General features: G+C 44.5%; 1 protein-coding gene across 10 annotated transcripts in view; it reads right to left on the reverse strand.

Annotated features, from left to right (window-relative positions):
* The window catches only part of AKAP13 (A-kinase anchoring protein 13), a 290,558-nt gene that overhangs the window by 132,185 nt on the left and 138,532 nt on the right, over nt 1-19,841 (reverse strand). For all 10 annotated transcript variants that reach the window (XM_067471354.1, XM_067471352.1, XM_067471349.1 and 7 more), the window contains 3 exons: nt 18,799-18,982; nt 15,338-15,530; nt 5,228-8,120 (listed from right to left, as the gene is read on the reverse strand). In XM_067471354.1, the coding sequence (XP_067327455.1) occupies nt 5,228-8,120; nt 15,338-15,530; nt 18,799-18,982 (3,270 nt within the window). The remainder of the gene's footprint in view (nt 1-5,227; nt 8,121-15,337; nt 15,531-18,798; nt 18,983-19,841) is intronic.

Genomic DNA, 19,841 nt, shown 5'->3' on the forward strand with positions numbered 1-19,841 from the left:
GAGGAGTTTCCATGAAATCGGCATTCTCCAAGTCTCATCTTACAGCCGCTCCCATGCTATTGAAATATCAAACTGTCCTGCTGCACAAAAATAAAATGGAGCTTGTTAAATGCTGATTCACGCCAAGCACAGAGTCTAACAGCAAAAAGACTTTCCAGGCTCCGCGATACTCTTTCAGATCTAGTTCTTACAAAAACGTTGCCACTTTGGGCCCAACCATGTCCGGAAATTGATTATTATTGCAGGTTCATTGGTTTGATGGTTGCTCTTATATTCTGTTATAATGTTGTTGTTTTATTCTGTTTTACACTGTTGTTTTTGTATTTTAGTGTGTTATATTTTAGCTACTAGCTTGGGTATCCATCGGTGTCCGGGTTATTTGAAAAAGGCATTGTTTGTTTTGGGTTGTTAGGTAATATCATTTAGTTAATTACCAACACTATTTATTAGGCAGAATGTGATTTAGTTTTTTTATGAATGCTGCCATTAGAAAATACATAATAATGTGGGTGAAGAACAATTCCCAGAAACGTGGGTCAATCCTCCCCAAACCAGTTGCACAGTTGGCCATGTTGAATGTGCCAAGTTTAGTCCAGATCTGTTGTTGGCTGGTTTCAGTACTCTCTGGATAAGGGTAAGCTACAACTCGCATACGCCAAGGGCAGTCACCCCCAAATCCTGCCAGTATTTACAGTTGGCTATGTTGGGTCTGTGTGTCAAGTGTGGTCCAGATCTGTCACCTGCTGGGTTGAGGTGAACTATAACTTCCATCCTGTTGAGTCAGCCCCCCAAACCCCTTCAGTCTGTTCAGTTGTGGATCAATTACTCTGTGTTTTCTGTGTGCCATATGAAAGGGTAGGAAAGGGGTAAGGGAGAGGTAGTGGGCAGGGTCATGCAAATTCCACACAAGGAACCCTGGGATGCCTGCCTGTCTAATCAAAAACATGTCAAATCTAGAATGAAAGACTCCCCCAATGAAAGCATTCCTTGGGTGGTGGGCCGTAGGGAGGACACTGGCAACACGTGGCTACATGTTCATGGTGCTCGCTCTTTGGAGGCTTCTCGGCACTTGAAACTATAGCCTGTTTGTGGAAGCAGGAGGCTGTCTGTGTAAATGGGCACCTCCACAACATACACACATACACATTTTTCACTTTTATAATATGTATAGATAGATAGATGTTTGTTTGATCTTGTCCCCATGTAAGTCGCCCCAAGTCCCGCCGGGGAGATGAAGGCAGGGTACAAAAATAAAGTTATTATTATATTATTACTGAATGTTTTCCATTTGTGTTTTTTTGGACCCACTCTAAGTCCCTTTGGGGAGAGATGGCAAGTTATAAATAGACAAATAAAACTTATTATTATTATTATTATTATTATTATTATTTTATAACTGTATGGTTTTCTGGCATTGTATATTTCTGCCGCTTCTGTGACTGTTCATTTGTATTTTGATTCTGTAGCCCACTAGTTGATGGATGTTCAGAATCAGCAGCACCCACCGTGGTCCTTTTTATCCTGGGAGACGACCGAGCCAGTATAGACTTCGTTTTGGTTTGTTTCTCCATAGTGCTAATGGGTTAGGTACTCTTAGTTCCACTCCTCAGCTGAGACTTCTCTGACTTGATTGGACCTCTGGTAGTTACACTCCCACCAGCACAGCTCTCAGTATCCTTGGAGCAGTTAAGGCCCCCGACCACAACAAGGTGGCACTCATCGGGGGTGTGGGACTTTCAAATCCAGACTGACAAAGTTTTGGAACACAATACACCAGACATCACGATTGTGGAAAAGAAAAAGTTTGGATTATTGATGTCGACATACCAGGTGACAGCCAAATTGACGAAAAGCAACAGGAAAAACTCAGCCGTTATCAGGACCTCAAAATCGAATTGCAAAGGCTCTGGAATAAACCAGTACAGGTGGTCCCAGTGGTCATCGGCACACTGAGTGCCATGCCAAAAGATCTCCACCGGAAATAATAAACATTTGGAAATAATAAACATTGACAAAATCACAATCTGTCAGCTGCAAAAGGCCACCTTACTTGGATCTGCACACATCATTCGAAAAGACATCACACAGTCCTAAACGCTTGAGAAGTGTTCAACTTGTGATTGTGTATTACGAAATCCAGGATATCTATATCTATATCTATCTTGTTTGCTGTGTCATGCTGTGTTTTTGTGTCAGAATAATAATAATAAAAGAATAATAATAATAATTATGATTATTATTATTTTACTGACACAAAAACACAGTATGTCACAGCAAACGAGATATATATGCTGGATTTCATGTCACAAAATCACAAGTCGAACATTTCCCAAGCGTCTCTCTGGCTTGGTTGGGCCTGCTGGTAGTTACACTACCACCAGCACAGCTCTCAGCATCCTTGGAGCAGTTAAGGCCCCCCACCATGACAAGGCGGCACCCATTGGGGGGAAGTATTATTATTATTATTATTATTATTATTATTATTAGAAACACAACAAGATGAGTTCACAGCAGACAGTATGCTGGCTGCTGAATTGGATCACACGTCGGACACTTCTCAAGTGTCTAGGACTGTTATTATTACTATTTGATACATAACAATATTAGTACACAGCAAACAAGATCACTCTGCTGGTTGTCTAGGACTGTGTGATGTATCAGGAAATAATGCATGCAGATCCCAGTAGGGTGGCCTTTTGCAGCTGGCAGATGGTAATTTTGTCAGCGCCAATTGTGTTTAAGTGCAGGCCAACGTCTTTAGGCACTGCACCCAGTGTGCCGATCACCACTGGGACCCCCTTGACTGGCTTGTGCCAGAGTCTTTGCAATTTGATCTTTAAATCCTCATATCGTGTCATCTTTTCCAGTTGTTTCTCTTCAATCTTGCTGTTGCCTGGGATTGCAACATAAGCGATCCATACTTGGTTCTTTAACACGATCGTGAGGTCAGGAGTATTGTGCTCCAAAGCTCTGTCAGTCTATTATCATTATTAATTCACATATGGCCAGAACACAGGAGTAGGTCCAAGAGCTACTCCATTCTCTCCCTCTCTTTGCTACTAAGGTTGGGGATGATGTGGGAGGACAGCGGGGGAGTCTTCATTTTATGTATTTACAAATAAACACTTTTTTCAATATGTGGTGCTTCTTTGCAGTTCTATCTTGCATTAAACTTGGTCGTAATAATTAGCAGCAAATCAAATTTGGGGGAAGGCGGCTTGCCACACCTGCGATCGTTCAGCGCAAACATCAAAAAGGTGGCAGAGAAAGTGAGGAAGGAGAACAATCAGCTGTTTACATTTTTTAACAGTAGCTTGAGCAGGTGGGAGCCATGAAAGTCTGCATTAAAACTATTATTAAGCATTGCTAAAGATTCTAGGATTTCAGCCTTTTTGGCAAAATACTTTCTTTTTTAGCTGGAAAAAAAAAACACCTCCCAACGAATTCTAAAACTCCTGTTCCCGAAGAGGCAAAGTGGTTTAGTAAGGCATCTAACCGGTCTGTCCTGATGCCGTCAAGTCTCCTCCTGTCAAGTTGTTCACCAGCCAAAATCCGCCTCCTGTCCTTTGTTTTGTCAAGTTGGAAATACGAACTGGCTCTTAAATATGCGAGGAAGGAGAGGTGATCGCCTTAGCAAGGGATTCAGAAATGGATAAACCGGGCAACAGCTTGGAATGCTTTTGCCCATCTCCCCCTTCCTATGATCTGAAAGTATGTTTGGAAACAGGGTGGCTCAATTTAGACCAAGGCTTTTTGAACTTTAGCAGCTGACGTGCAGCAGAAACCTTTACACACTGCAATGTTTGTTGCCTTCTCCAGTTGACGCTTGCGGCGATGAGGACACAACTGAACTCTCTGGGTCCAGCAAAGCACCTGCTAGGAGGGAAACCACAACCAAAAGGCTATTTTGCTAACTATTTTAGCCACAGCCTGTGTCCTTGGAGGATACCATTTAATACTGCTTCTAAGTCGCCCCATGATCTAAGTCATAGGATTACTCAGAGATAGTTTTGTCAGCCCTTTCTTCTGAAATTCTATTACAACCACCTTATGTTCACAGCCATGCACAAGAAAAGAAGTGGGGAGGGAGGGTAAAAAAAAGAAAGAAGCACATTTCTGCCTCCTTAGAAATCTTAGTTTTGGGGCTACAAATCTCAGAAGCCCTCGGTCAGTACCAAAGTATTCCAAACCATTGGGTTACTGTGAGTTTTCTGGGCTGTATGGACATGTTTCAGAAGCATTCTCTCCAGACATTTCGCCTCCATTTATGGCAGGCATCCTCACAAGTTGTGAGGTCTCTCCAAGGTGGGAGGCAGAACTCTTTGTCTGTTTGAGGCAAGTGTGAATGTTGCAATTGGCCACCCTGATTAGCATTGAATGGCCTTGCAGTTTTGAGGATGCCTTTCATAGATGCAGGCAAAACGTCAGGAAAGAATGCTTCAGGAACATGGCTATACAGCCCAGAAAACGCACAGTAACCCGGTGATTCTGGTCATGAAAACCTTCGACAATACATATTCCAAGGTAAAGGCAAAGGCAAAGGTTTCCTCTTGACATTAAGTCCAGTCATGTCCGACTCTGGGAGGTGGTGCTCATCTCCATTTTCAAAGCGGAAGAGCCAGCGTTGTCCATAGACACCTCCAAGGTCATGTGGCCGGCATGACTGAATGAAGCACCGTTACCTTCCTGCCAGAGCGGTATCTATTGATCTATTTATTTATTTAAAACTTTTGTATCCCGATCTTCTCTACCTACATAGAGGGACTCAGAGCAGCTAACAGCAAGGATTCAATGCTAACAATACCATCTAAAACATCGTACATCAACAATAAATTAAAATACATATAGACTAAAATACATAAAAGCCAGTTCGTCAAGATAAAATCATGTCCAACTCAGTCCGTATAGTACTCACATTTGAATGTTTTCCAACTGCTAGGTTGGCAGAAGCTGGGACTCACAGTGGGAGCTCACCCCGCTCCCCGGATTCAAACCGCCAACCTTTCGGTCAGCAAATTCAGCAGCTCAGCGCTTTAATTTGCTGCACCACCAGGGGCTCCACATTCCAAAACATGTTTAAAATTTGAATAATTTCCCCACATCAAGAATGATCTTGCCTCTCCCTTCTACCTGAATACTTTAAATGCCTCTGTGCAGCAATCCTATGACTCCCCAATTTCCATCCCTCATCCCACATGTCAAAGCACATCGCAAAGTGGTTGCTTACCTGCAGCAGGTGACGATCTTGCTGGCCCTAAGTTTTCATTCTTCCTCACCAATCCGTCTGGTTGCAAATGTAAATCCCCTTCTCCAGTAGTGGTGGGCCCAGTATCTTCTATATCCTGGGTCTCAATTTCAGATTCCATTAAGGGAAATATTTCCATGGGATTTCCAGCCGGAAACACCAACTGACCGTTTGACTCGGTCATCAGTGGGGCTTCATGGGGTTCTTTTGTTATGTGATCAACATTATCCACCAAAACATTACCATCTTCTGGAACAGGACTGTGCACTTCCATTTGCTCTGGAAGTTCAACAACACAAGAGGGAGAGGGTTGCAAAAGCTGCTCCTGTGGCTCAGCTTGGCTGTCTTCCCCCTGAGCCTTGTGGGCTTGAGCCACAGCTTCCAAGGGGGCTACGTTAGCCACAAGGGTAGCTTCACCCTCAGCCACCACAAACAGCATTTCCGAACCAGAGTCACCATCACATGGGGGCTCTTCGGCAATTGGCTGAAGCAATATCCTTGAAGGCACATTTTCCACCTCCTCCCCTTCCTGGAGAAGACTTCCTGGGAGCAGCTCGCAGGGGGTGAGCAGTGGGACTTCCATTAAATCAGAAGCTCCACTGGCTGCAGAAATGCCACATGAAGCTGAATCAAGATCCACCTGACTGTGTACCACAGTATCAGCAGAGGGGACCTCCTCGTCACACAGAAGGGCATCCTCTGAGAGTACAAGCGTTGCCTGATGAGCCCCAACTTCATCGACTTTCACATTCTCACCTGCTACTGGGTTGGTGGCTTCTCCCTTTGAGCCGACCTTAGGATTACCATTGTTTACATGGAGTTCCTCAACTTGATCCAAAGCAGGAGATGGCACAACAGCTGTTGTTGTTGTTGTTGTCAGGCCCTCTAACGAAGCCGTCTCCTTGCCAGGTAGCTCCTGCCCACTTTCAGGCAGCTGTGAGCTGTTCTCACCAAAATATTGCTGCCCAATAACCGGAGAATGATTCGTTGTTGTTAGCTCAAGGCACACGGGGCTTCCGTGCTCGGCAACCGCAGTCAGTTCTTTCGCTCCCGCTGCCTCCACGACTGTTTCTGCTGCGACTTCCTGGTTTTGTTTGGATTCATTATCATGAACAGCAGAGGGTGTGCCCATTAAATTACCCTGTAGACGCTCCATACCCTTGCCAAGGGAAGGCAGGGCAAGGTCCTCGGGGCGCAGAGACGCCTTCTGGCCGGCAGGGGCTGCTTGGCCATTCTCTTCCTGAGCCAGAGTCAGCCGGGCCTGCTGGATAACGTCTTCCACAAGCAAGGCGGAAGCCGCAGCTATGAATTCCTGAGCGTTTTTGCTAAACCGGTCCGGCTTGCAATCGCTTCCTGCCATCTCAGCTTGTTTACTGAGAGTCTGCTCCTCGACGAGGGATGGCACTGCAGGGCTTAGGAAGCATGGAGGCAGTTCAGAGGCACCAGTGGGCTCAGTGTGCAAGGGAGAGACGCTACACTGCTCATCTGTGCCAACTCCCTGCTCGTGAATGTGGCACGGAGCAACATCCAGGCCCAGAAAGAAAGGAGTAGAGTCAGCACTTCCTCCACAGCTGCTGGTTTCAGTTCCTGGCAGCTTCAGCTCAACGTTTTTTTGCTCCTCCTGCCCGTCAGCTACAATCGATGTTATGCCGTCACTGGCAGGGAGGTTGACGGCCTCCATGTACGTTGGACCTGGCTTGTCATTTTCTGCACTGGGAGGAGGAGGAACATTTTGGACTCGGTCGCTCAAATCCAAATCACCCATCCCAGGATTCATATTATTCATATGTCCATCTTTCCGTTCTTCTCCATTACTGTTTATTTCTACTACAGGGTCATCTTTTGTTGACTTCTCCAAAATCCCCACCATGTTGATTGCAAGTGGGTCTTCCAGAGCTGAACTTTGCACCTCATTTCCCAGGCGCTCGCAATCTTCAGGACATTTTCTAAACTCATTCTTGTTGGTGGAGATCTCTGGCCCTGTTTGTTCACTCCTTCTACTCTCCAAAGGACCAACATCTGCATCAATAATCACAAGCTCATTACCTTGTGGAAGCATCACTTCTCCAGGTCCATCATCATCATTATCACCCGCATTTTGGCAAGCAGCAATGGCACTATTATCTCCAAGCAAGGATGCAGTGGCCACATCAGGTGATACCACTTCCACAGCCGTGGTTGCAGAGGGCTCGCTATCACTCTCCTCATTCTCCACAGGCTGCTGGGCTGTTGTGGTAACATCTGTGGCTCCCGTACAGCTCTTGCATTCTCCTTGCCCCATCACTACATTGCCTTCCTTGCAGGAAGTTGGCTGCTTTGTGTCTCTTGGTGTGGCTGTCTCCACTTCCTGGGGAAAGTTAGCACTGTCGTATAGTTTACCACTGTCGCTCAGGTCGTCTGGCCCCAAAACAACACTGGGGGATGTCATCCCAACTTCCCTATTTGTACATCCACAGGAGGGGAGCTCTGCAGTCCCATGAAGGCCATTAACCAGGCACAGCTGCTTGTCACGTTCCTCCGATGCTGCCTTAAAACCTGCAGCAAAAGCTAGCCCCTCCTCTTCCTCTTTGTGCAGCTCGGCAATTGTATGTTCACTCCTACAGGAAGGTCTTGAGTTTTCGACACCCTCCAGCCCCAACAACACTTTGGGTATGTCTAAGAGCTCGTCCTCTTGCTGGCAGGGGCCCTCCTCAAAGCAAGAAGGCACCAAAATCTGGATTGCCTCTAGATCCAGTGGGTCAGAAGGATCTCCCTGGTTTCCTTCTGCCACAACTTCACAAAGATTGTCCCCGGGTGCAGCTGTATGGTCCCTCGCATCAGTGCTTGAGCTACAGTCCTTGCAGGGCTGTGCAGGATGTGGGCGTTCGCTTGGCTTCTGGAAGGGAAGAGAAGAAGAAAGAAGGTGAAATGCTGTTTTCTGTGAAACACACTCTGACAGGACACATAATAGTTTGCAAGCCTCAAAACTCTTTCCCCACTACTGCTAATAATTCTAAAGAAAAGCTGCACAGCAATCCTTCCTAGGAAGGAGGAAGTCCAAGGGTTACACATCCTAGCAACTATGCTGTTATATGTGTTGTCGAAGGTTTTCATGGATGGAATCATTGGGTCGCTGTGAGCTTTCCAGGCTGTATGACGTTTCGCCCACACCTATGGCAAGCATCCTCAAAGATTGTGAGGTCTGTTGGAAATTGGCAAGTGGAGTTTATATATCTGTGGAATATCCAGGATGGAATCCTGGACATTCTAGATCCAGGAAAGTCATGCAACCCCTCTATTCTGCCTTGGTTAGACCACACCTGGAATATTGTGTCCAATTCTGGGCACCACAATTGAAAAGAGATATTGACAAGCTGGAATGTGTCCAGAGGAGGGTGACTAAAACAATCAAAGGTCTGGAGAACAAGCCCTATGAGGAGTGGCTTAAAGAGCTGGGCATGTTTAGCCTGGATAAGAGAAGGCTGAGAGGAGACATGGTAGCCATGTATAAATATGAGAGAGGAAGTCTTAGGGAGGAGGAAGCAAGCTTCTTTTCTGCTGCCCTGGAGACTAGGACGCGGAACAATAGAATCATAGAATCATAGAGTTGAAAGAGACCTTGTGGGCCATCCAGTCCAACCCCCTGCCAAGAAGCAGGGGGTTGTAGTTTCTTGTAGTCTGAAGCCATTGTTTCGTGTCCTAGTCTCCAGGGAAGCAGAAAACAAGCTTGCTCCCTCCTCCCTGTGGCTTCCTCTCACATAATAGTTTCAAACTACAAGAAAGGAGATTCCATGTGAACATTAGGAAGAACTTCCTGACTGTGAGAGCTGTTCAGCAGTGGAACTCTTTGCCCCAGAGTGTGGTAGGGGCTCTTTCTTTGGAAGTTTTTAAACAGAGACTGGATGGCCATCTGTCGGGGGTGCTTTGAATGCAATTTTCCTTCTTCTTGGCAGGGGGTTGGACTGGATGGCCCATGAGGTCTCTTCCAACTCTATGATTCTATGATTCTATGGGAGAAAGAACCTTTGCCTGCTTGAGGCAAGTGTGAATGTTGCAATAGGCCACCTTGATTAGATAGCAAGGCCATTAAATGCTAATCAAGGTGGCCCATTGCAACATTCACACTTGCCTCAAGCAGACAACGAATTCTTTTTTCCACCTTGGACATTATTTAACAGATGCTAAACCTCACTTGCCTAGTTTCCAACAGACCTCACTACCCCTGAGGACACCTGCCATAGATCTGGATGAAACATCAGGAGAGAATGCTTCTGGAACATGGCCATACAGCCTGGAAAACTTACAGCAACCTTATACTGTTATATTCTTATTATTTGCATTCATGCTCCCCACTGTCACCACCAATTTAGCAACTAGTTTTGCTGAACAGCCATTTCTGGGAGGATAGGGAGAAGCTCCGGCCCCACCTTGCACCTTGAGAGAGAGGATGCCCCACTTCCAAAACCAACACCCTAATTTTGCCTCCAAAGCTGGCCTTCGGGGACCACACCACATTCCTCCAGGAAGAAGAATGGCCCCAGGAGCTTCCTTTACAGCAGAAAGCTTTGCACCTTGACTTGGGTCACCTTTTGCTTACTCTGCAAGAACCTGATTTTGGGGAAGTTCGTTGCTCTTTTCTCATGACATGTTTGTTGCTTCAGTAATTGCTTTTGCAATCAATCCATTCTTTTCATAACAATATCTCCCTGTCACAGAAAATGGGAAAAAGCTACCGTATGCCACATGTAAAACTACGTATACAAGTTATAGAATTATAGAATTGGGCCATCCAGTCCAACCGCATTCTGCCAAGAAACAGGAAAATCATATTCAAATCACCCCCGACAGATGGCCATCCAACCTCTGCTTAAAAGCCTCCAAAGAAAGAGCCTCCACCACACTCCAGGGCAGAGAGTTCCACTGCTGAACAGCTCTCACCATTAGAAAGTTCTTCATGTTCTGGTGGAATCTCCTTTCCTGAAGTTTGCAGACTTTTATCACGCACAGTGCTCTAAATCTATTTTTGCAGATTTAAAGGCTAGGAATTTGCTTTGTAAACAACATAAATATAAATTTTCAGAATGCTAGAAATAGCGCTGCCATTTTGTGCTTATAGCAAGCATGGGCAAACTTTCTAACTTGGGGGCTGCATGGCGAGCCAGAATAGGGTGAGCAGGCCAGGAGTGGATGTTCTCCCCAAGCCCCCTTCCTGGCCTTTGCTCCCCTTTCTCTTCTCTTTCAGAGGCAGAAAGTGATGGGAAGACAGGAAATGTTTGGATCCCAAAAGGGTTGGCCTTGGTCAGGATGAGATAATGAACGGGAGAGAAAAATTGTCCCGTATTGTCTACTCCTGATACAGAATCCTAGAATCCTAGAGCTGGAAGAGACCCCCAAGGGCCATCCAGTGCAACCTCCTGCTATGCAGGAAGGCACAATCAAGGCACTCCCAATAGACAGTCTCTGCGAAAAAGCCTCAAGAGAAGGAGACGCCACCACACTCCCAGGCAGCCTAAGCCACTCTCCAGGAACTTCTTCCTAACTATTTCAGTTGAATCTCTTTCCCTGCTATTTGACCTCATTGCTCCCTTGTGCCTTGGTCTCTAGAGCAGCAGAAAGTCGGTTTCCCCCCTTCTACTCAATGGGACACCTTTTGAAATCTTGAACCTCATGTTCCCTCTCTAACCTCTCTTCTCCCAGCTAAACATTCCCCAGGCGAAAAGGAGGAAGGAAAAAGAGAAGGAAGGAAGGAAAAAAAGAGGAAGGGAAGGATGACTGGAAGGAAGAAAGAGTGGAAGAGAAAGGAGGGAGGGGGAGGGAAAGGAGGGAGGAAAGAGAGAAGGAAGAAAAAAGGAAGGGAATGAAGGATAAAAGGGTTAAAGGAAGGATGGAAGGAAGGAAGGGTGGAAGGGAAGGAAGGAGGGAGGGAGAGAGAAAGAGGGAGGGAAGGAAATCTTAAAACATGGTTCTCATGCTCCCTCTCTAACTTCTCTTCTCCCAGCTAAACATTCCCCAGGGGAGGAAGAGAATGATGAATGGAAGGAAGAAAGAGTGGAAGAGAAAGGGAGGGGGAAAGGAGGGAGGAAAGAGTGAAGGAAGGAAAGACAAAAGGTAGGGAAGAAGGAAGGACAAACGGGTGAAGGGAAGGAAGGATGGAAGGAAGGTTGAAGGGAATGGAGGGGGGGAAGGAAGGGAGGAAGGAAGGAAAGTGAAAGAGGGAGAAAGGAAGGGGGGAGGAAAGTGGGAAGGAAGAAATGGTGGAAGGGAAGGAAGAGGGAGGGAGGGAAATCTTGAAACATGGTTCTCATGTTCCATCTCTAACTTCTCTTCTCCCAGCTAAACATTCCCCAGGAGGAAAGGAGGAAGGAAAAAGAGAAGGAAGGGAAAAAGGGAGGAAGAGAAGGATGAATGGAAGTAAGGAAGAGTGGAAGAGAAAGGGAGGAAAGGAGGAAGGAAAGAGAGAAGGAAGGAAAGACAAAAGGTAGGGAAGGAAGAAGGAAGGACAAACGGGTGAAGGGAAGGAAGGATGGAAGGGTGGAAGGGAATGGAGGAAGGGAGAAAGAGGGAGAAAGGGAAGGGGGGAGGAAAGATGGAAGGAAGGAAGGGTGGAAGGGAAGAAAGGAGGGAAGGAGGAAGAAAGAGGGAGGGAAGGAAATCTTGAAACATGGTTCTCATGTTCCCTCTATAACTTCTCTTCTCCCAGCTAAACATTTCCCAGGAGGAAAGGAGGAAGGAAAAAGAGAAGGAAGGGGAAAAAGAAAGAGGAGAAGGATGAATGGAAAGAAGAGTGGAAGAGAAAGGAGTGGAAAGGAGGGAGGAAAGAGAGAAGGAAGGAAAGACAAAAGGTAGGGAAGGAAAGAAGGAAGGACGAAAGGGTGAAGGGAAGGATGGAAGGAAGGATGGAAGGGAATGGAGGGAAGGAGGAAAGGGGAAGGAAGGGTGGAAGGGAAGGAAGGAGGGAGAAAGAGGGAGGTAAGGAAAGAAAGAAGGAAGGAAGGATAGGATTGTGAGAGAGAGGAAGGACTGAGAAAAGAGCTCAAGGGGCTGCATCCAGCACCCGGGCCTGGGTTTGCCCATACCTGGCTTATAGGGTGCGGATGGATACTGAGAGCCTTGGCCTTTTTGCCCAAAGTGTTACTCACATAGAGAGAGAGAGAAAAAGAGCTCCCCCCACAAACCTTAAATATCAGCGCAAGGAAGGCATGTTGAAATGAAGCCTCTGCTGAGTCTAGCGGCTGTCAACTCTGAGCCAAAAGCAGAGGGAAACACTTGAGATAGTTCTCAGCCAGCAGCCCAAGCAAACACAGACAAAAGTGACACTTGTTCTGGAACACAAAAGTGCTCCACAGAGATTTGGCAGGAGGTAGAAGCGGGGAGGGAAAGGGGAAAGGAGGCTGCTGGGGAAGGGGAGTTCTCCGCCATCCTTGCAATGAAGTCATTCCGCTTCCACCAACTGAAAAAAACAGAGCCCTCTTCGACAGGAAGCCAACCGGCCTCTCTGCTGACCCTGCATGAACTAAAGTGAAATAATTGTCGGCCCCGGTCCAAAGCAAATTAGATTAGATGTGAAGCAAACCAGTCCTCAAAAGGAAGGCCTTCTAAACGCAGCCTCTCCGTTTTGCCAGACATGATGTACCCAAGCAGTGCTCGTGCTATCAATAAAAGAAAGAGCAGGTTTGCTCTGGCACATGCTGAGTTTCAAGGCAAACCAACCAAGTTTTAATACTAATCACACAATTTAAGTGGTCATGTGTTTTGTTGCTATTCTCTTCCAATCTTTCTCTCACACACGGCTGAGGGGGAAAAGGAAAGGGCCTGAGGCTGTTAGGAATAGTGGGAGTCGAAGTCCAAAATACCTGGAGGGCCCAAGTTTGCCCATTCCTGTGCTAGAAGCTAAAGAAATCTAGAAGGTCGGACACCCCAATAGGCAATTCTCATAGTAATATTGATTTATTTATTCCTCATCATTGGCTCAAGCAGAGAGCTTTGAAATGGTTGAACAGAAACTTTCTGAAGCTTTAGGTGCTCTTAGTGCCTATTACAGGGAAAACCAGCTGATTCCTAAAAGGTAAAGGTAGTCCCCTGACATTAAGTCCAGTCATGTCTGACTCTGGGGTGTGGTTCTCATCTCCATTTCTAAGCCGAAAAGCCAGCGTTGTCCGTAGACACCTCCAAGGTCATGTGGCCGGCATGACTGCATGAAGCGCCGTTACCATCCCGCTGGAGCAGTACCTATTGATCTACTCACATTTGCATGTTTTCGAACTGCTAGGTTGGCAGAAGCTAGGACTGACAGCGGAAGCTCATGCCGCTCCCCAGAATCGAACCTGCGACCTTTCGATCAACAAGCTCAGCAGCTCAGTGCTTTAACCCACTGCGCCACCGGGGGCCCTAATTTAGCTGATTCCTAATCCATCTAAAATGCAGACTTGCTATTATTTTAAGTTACCATGTATTATGAAAATATCTAATAAAGATTATATAACAAAAAATAAAATAAAATGCAGGCGTGTGCTTTTCATCTTATGAACTGACAAGCATCCCGAGCTCTGAGGATGACCTGGGAAGGAATCCCACTAGAGCACTGGTTCTCAACCTGTGGGTCCCCTGATGTTTTGGCCTTCAACTCCCAGAAATCCTAACAGCTGGTAAACTGGCTGGGATTTCTGGGAGTTGTAGGCCAAAACATCTAGGGTCCCACAGGTTGAGAACTGCTGCACTAGAGCATTGCAACACACCAAAATACCTGGGAGTTACCTTGGACCGTACTCTGACCTACAAGAAGTCGTGCTTGAGTATCAAGCAAAAAGTGGGTGCTAGAAATAATATCATATGAAAGCTGACTGGCACAACCTAAGGATCACAACCAGACATAGTGAAGACATCTCCCCTTGCGTTTTGCTACTCTGCTGCTGAATACGCATGCTCAATGAATGTGGCTCTTAATGAGACATGCCGCATCATCACATGATGTCTATGCCCTACAACACTGGAGAAATTATACTGTTTAGCCAGTGTTGCACAACCTGTCATCCCTCGGGAAGTAGCAACCAATAATGAAAGGACCAAGGCAGTGACATCTCTGGTCCATCCTCTGTTCGGATATCAGCTAGCATGCCAATGCCTTAAATCAAGAAATAGCTTTCTAATACTTGCAGGAACATCTCAGCAAGCAAGAGTCCAAAAGTGGCAGGATAAAACCTGGAACCTCAATCAGTGGCTGATATCAAATGAGAGACTCCCCCCTGGGCACACAGAAGGCTGGGTGACTTGGAAGCCACAAAACAGATTGCACTCTGGTACCACAAGATGCAGAGCCAACCTTAAGAAATGGGGCTACAAAGTCCATGGCATGCCAATGTAGAGAAGAACAAACCACAGACCACCTACTACAATGCAGCCTGAGCCCTGCCACTTGCACAATGGAGGACCTTCTCAGAGCAACACCAGATGCATTCCAAGTGGCCAGCTTCTGGTCAAAGGACATTTAGTACAATGTCAAGTTTTTCACTTTGTTTATGTTTTTAAATACATGATAACTGTACCCTCAATTTGCTTCTGACACGATAAATAAATAGTCCCAGCCAGTATAGCCAATGACCAGAAATTATAGGAATAGCATAGAAGCTAATGAAATACAGAAAACGGAATGCCCTAATAGGTGATTACGATTGCAATACTGATGTATTCAATATGTATTAAGAATGTGACAGTGCATGCATATTTCGGAGTACCGTATATACTCGAGTATAAGCGGAGTTCTTCAGCCCTTTTTTAGGCTGAAAAAGTCCCCCTTGGCTTATACTCGATTCAAAGTTATTTATTATTTTTCTCTCTTTTATTATTATTATTATATTTACATTATTTTATTATTATTATTATTTATTTTTCTCTCTTTATTATTGTTACTATTACATTTATTATTTTTACCCTATTTATTATGATTAAATTTATTATTTTACTTGAGTGTTGTTATTACATTTCCATTATTTTCCTCTGATTATTATTGGAAGGATACGTAACCACATTTACATTGAAGAAGGTTAGAATAATGGCAAGAGAGAAATGCTTTGAGTCCATGGGGTGTGTTGAGATGGCCCCCCGCTTTTTCCTCACCATATCCCGGTGGCTCTGTATGTGCATCCGGAGGCAAAGGAGGTCATTCTCCATGCTGGGCCCTACTCCTTTCTTCACGTCCGTTGTCAACGTGTAAACACTTAACCCTTGGTGGTACTTAACAACACAGTATTCCTCCGAATGTACTACTTGGGACAAGGTGCTCCAGCAGCAGGGTTCGCTGGCTTCTTTCCTAAAATTATAAAAAGAACACAAAAATCATCATGAATATTGCCTTTGTCAAAATATTACATAAGCTTTCTCCAACTTGGCTGGGTTGGATTATAGCTCCCATAATGAGAACTGCAAGACATGTGATTAAGTCTGAAGACGCTTAGAATAATAGTTTAATAAGAATTGGACAGTCTTAACTTACGGTTTTATGTAAATATTCAAAAACATTTGACCTCCATTAATGTAATGTAATGTTATTTATTTATTTATATAGGACATTTAGATCCCGTCGTGACTCAACCTCCGCAGAGGGACTCAGGACGGCTAACAACAAAAAAACACAGGTATACATATAAAGTAAAAGCAATATAAAACATTATAAAAACATTAAAACAATAGCCAATTTAAGTCATCGCCCTAAGAACAGTCCATCAGAGTCCATTAATACCATAGCTTTACCATCTGGGATCAGGCTTTACTAAAAAGGCCTGATCCCAGAGTCAGAATTTCACTTTTTTTCTGGAAAGGCAGGAGGGATGAAGCAGATCTGATTTTACTTGGGAGGGAATTCCACAGCCGAGGGGCCACCACGGAGATGGCCTTGTCCCTTGTACCCACCAATCGTGATTGCGATGGTGGGGGCACAGCGAGCCGGGCCTCCACGGATGATCTTAAGGTCCTACGTGGTTCATAGCAGGCGATACATTCAGACAGGTAAACTGGGCCAGAATCGTTAAGTGCTTTATAGGCCAAAGCCAGCACTTTGAATTGTGCTCGGAAGTTAATAGGTAGCCAGTGAAGCTGGCGAAGCAAGGGCGTTGTACGCTCTTGGTATCCCACTCCCATAAGCAACCTGGCTGCCGAGCGTTGGACTAGCTGAAGCTTCCGAACAGTCTTCCTGTCCTGAGTTGCCCTTCAAAAACAGCCTTTTGACAATGTTGAAAGTAAAAGAAAAATGCTTTGGTTCAGCAAACACAAAGGATAAGCAAATGCAATTGAAAACTGCAAACGCAAGCAAGGAATTTTCAATCCAGACACAAATTAAAGTCTCTTACAAAGTCCCAAAAGAAACATCAGTCTTCCATCAGACAACTAACTAACAACTAACTTAGTTCAACTACCATGTCCTTATGAACTAAGTCCTTAGCAGCAGACACAAAGCAGGTGCCATTGGAGTGAAAACATCAGTATCAGGGTCGTTGTTACCAGCAAATGCTGACTGCTCTTCCTTCTGATTTATAGCCCTGAATTCCCTACGCAGGAGGTACTAGGCGTCTCCCAATTAGCTCAGCGTTTTTAGCAGCTATTCTAGCTGAACGCCGTCTGTGCTCTGTCTCTTTTCATCTCTCTAGAAATATAGGCACTTTCAAACCCTCATCATCTGATTCTTCTTCTCCCTCCAATTCCTAAGCACTTCCCTGCTCCCCTTCGTCTTCTGAAGATGAGGAATCCCTAACACTTCAGAGGCAACCCGACCTCTTTTTATTGGTATCTATTTTTATTTTGAAATTGACCAGTAGCTGCTGCATTTCCCACCCTTGGCTTATAATCGAGTCAATACTTTTCCCAGTTTTTTGTGGTAAAAATTAGGTGCCTCAGCTTATATTCGGGTTGGCTTATACTTGAGTATATAAGGGATCTCTTATTCCTATTATTTTAGTAAGTTTTCAAGGTTTTTCGGACTTCAGCTCCTAAACGTCCTAACTGACTTGGCCAGGAGTTAGGAATTCCATGAGCAGCAACTACTCTTTGCTTTTTTAAGTACACACTGTATGCAAGTGAAGAAACACATTTAGCAGGACCCTAACCAAAATATTTAGAAAAGGAGGCACTGAAGAGCCTACAACTTTCTGGTGAACTGCAAATGAAACTTGTCGAGAACCTAATTCTAAGAATTTTAGGAAGAATATACACAATTAGCTGAGCCCAGAATGTGATATCTGAGATCTCTCATATCTCCACTTTCAAGTTGGGAACACGTGAAAGAAATGGGAAGAGGTCACATAGTTGTTCTCTCTCCAGCCACTCATCCCCTTTCCAAATAACCCCTTAGAAGGAGTGTTGTCACCGCACTCACTTTAACTATTGTTAATACCAGTGCAAACCATCATTGAAGAGAGAGGGGGCCAAGGGACAGTTCCACCTTGTCTCCCGTGCTATGTTAATAATATAATATAATATAATATTTTATTATATTATATTATTGTATATACATATAATATTTATAATATTATAATGTAATGTAATGTAATACTACGAATAATAACATGATATTATGATTATATATTTATGTTACATGTAATATTACTAATAATATTACAATATAATGGTATAAATAATAATAAATATAATAAATAATAAATAATAAATAATAAATGATAAATATAATACAATATTATAATAATAATTAATTGTACTATGCTAATAATATAATATATTGTTTGTATATATATCTTGTAAGCCGCTCCAAGTCCCCTTCAGGGTGAGAAAAGCGGCATATAAATATCGTAAATAAATAAATAAATAACAAGAAAGGAAACGTGGACAAATTAATTTCTTATTAAAAGAAGGGATATGGGGGGAGGGGAGGGATGAAAGATTGGAAACCTTTATTGACTAGGTTGCTGTGAGTTTTCTGCCGTGTATGGCCATGTTTCAGAAGCATTCTCTCCTGACGTTTCACCCACATCTACAGCAGGCATCCTCAGGGATTGTGAGGTCTGTTGAAACTAGGCAAGTGGGGTTTATATATCTGTGGAATGTCTAGGGTGGGAGGAAGAACTCTTGTCTGTTGGAGGCAAGTGAATGTTGCAGTTGGCCACTTGGATTAGCACCGAATAACCTTGCAGCTTCAAAGCCTGGCTGCTTCCTGCCTGGAGGATCCTCTGTTAGCTGACCCTGATTGTTTCCTGTCTGTTTTCTGAGTGTTGCGCTTTATTTGCTGTCCTAAATTTTAGAATTTTCAAAATATTGATAGCCAGATGTTGTTCATTTTCATGGTTTCTCCTTTCTGTTGAAATTGTCCACATGTTTATGGATTTCAATGGCTTTTCTGTGTAGTCTGACATAGTAGTTGTTAGAGTGGTCCAGCATTTCTCCAATAATTGGCTGCTTCCTGTCTCGGGTAATCCTTAGGATTCCTTCTAAGGTAGGAATCCTTTGTTGGGAGCTAACACCTCCCAACAAAGGATTCCTACCTTAGAAGGTAGGACCCTGACCTTTAAAAAAAGGAATAAGACTATAATAGAGAAAGCAAGTCACTACAATATTAAGAATTTCCTACTTACTCTATCAGGAGCTGGTGAAGCTTCTGATGGCCCCTCTCCAAGGCCAAACCTATGGGGGTAGCCCCTTCCCGATTGGGAACGCCAAGGGCTTCTCTTCCGCCCGGTTTCTGCAACAGGAACCACGTCAGACGCTGCAACCCCAGCCTTACTGCAAAATGCATCAACGTCTCCTGGGAGACATTTTCTGGAAAGCAAAACAGAAGAGAAAACACATATATTTAGGCTGTGGCTAAGGTTAACACCATCTCTAGAAACCGCCATTACCACCTGGATATAGATGTTCGGTCGAGCTTTCTTTGGATTCATTTTTTTTTTATTTCCCCATCACTAAAACAAAAAAACGTCATTTATTCACCATCATTTCTATTGAGCTCCCTCTAACCCAGGTATGGGCAAACTTGGGCATTATGCCTCTGCTTGTAGTCTGTCTGCACAATCTTCTTGCAGCAGCTCAGGATGTGATCTATTGTTTCATCTGCTTACTTACAGAGTCTACATTTGGGATCTGTTGTCAACTTTTCAATTCTGGCTTTGATGGCATTGGCATTATTTATTTATATTATTATTATTATTATTATTATTATTATTATTATTATTCCCAGCATTTCTAACCCACCCTTCTCAAGCCCTGGGGGGGGGGGGGGGGGCGGCTCAGGGCGGCTTACACCCGCCAGCAATTTGATGCCGCAACATAAAATATAACCACAAAATATAACCAGATACAAAAATATAACCACAATGAAACAATAAATAGAACATTGAGTTAAAACAAGTTAAAGCATCATTATCAAATCATACAGCCATTTCCAGTCCGATTCTACTTCCAAAGTGCTGTTCTGCTCTCTGTCCAAAACCTCGTCTCAGAACCATGATTTAAGCTTCTTCCTAAAAGGAATTAGGGATGAAGCCAACCTAATCTTACTAGGGAGTGAGTTCCATAGGCAGGGGGCCACCACCGAGAAGGCCCTGTCCCTCGTCCCCTCCAATTGCAATTGCGAAACTGGGAGGGCAAAGAGCAGGGCCTCCCCAGATTATCTTAAACT

The sequence above is a fragment of the Anolis sagrei genome, chromosome 9, assembly GCF_037176765.1.
Source record: "Anolis sagrei isolate rAnoSag1 chromosome 9, rAnoSag1.mat, whole genome shotgun sequence".
In the NCBI taxonomy this organism is placed as follows: Eukaryota; Metazoa; Chordata; class Lepidosauria; order Squamata; family Dactyloidae; genus Anolis; species Anolis sagrei.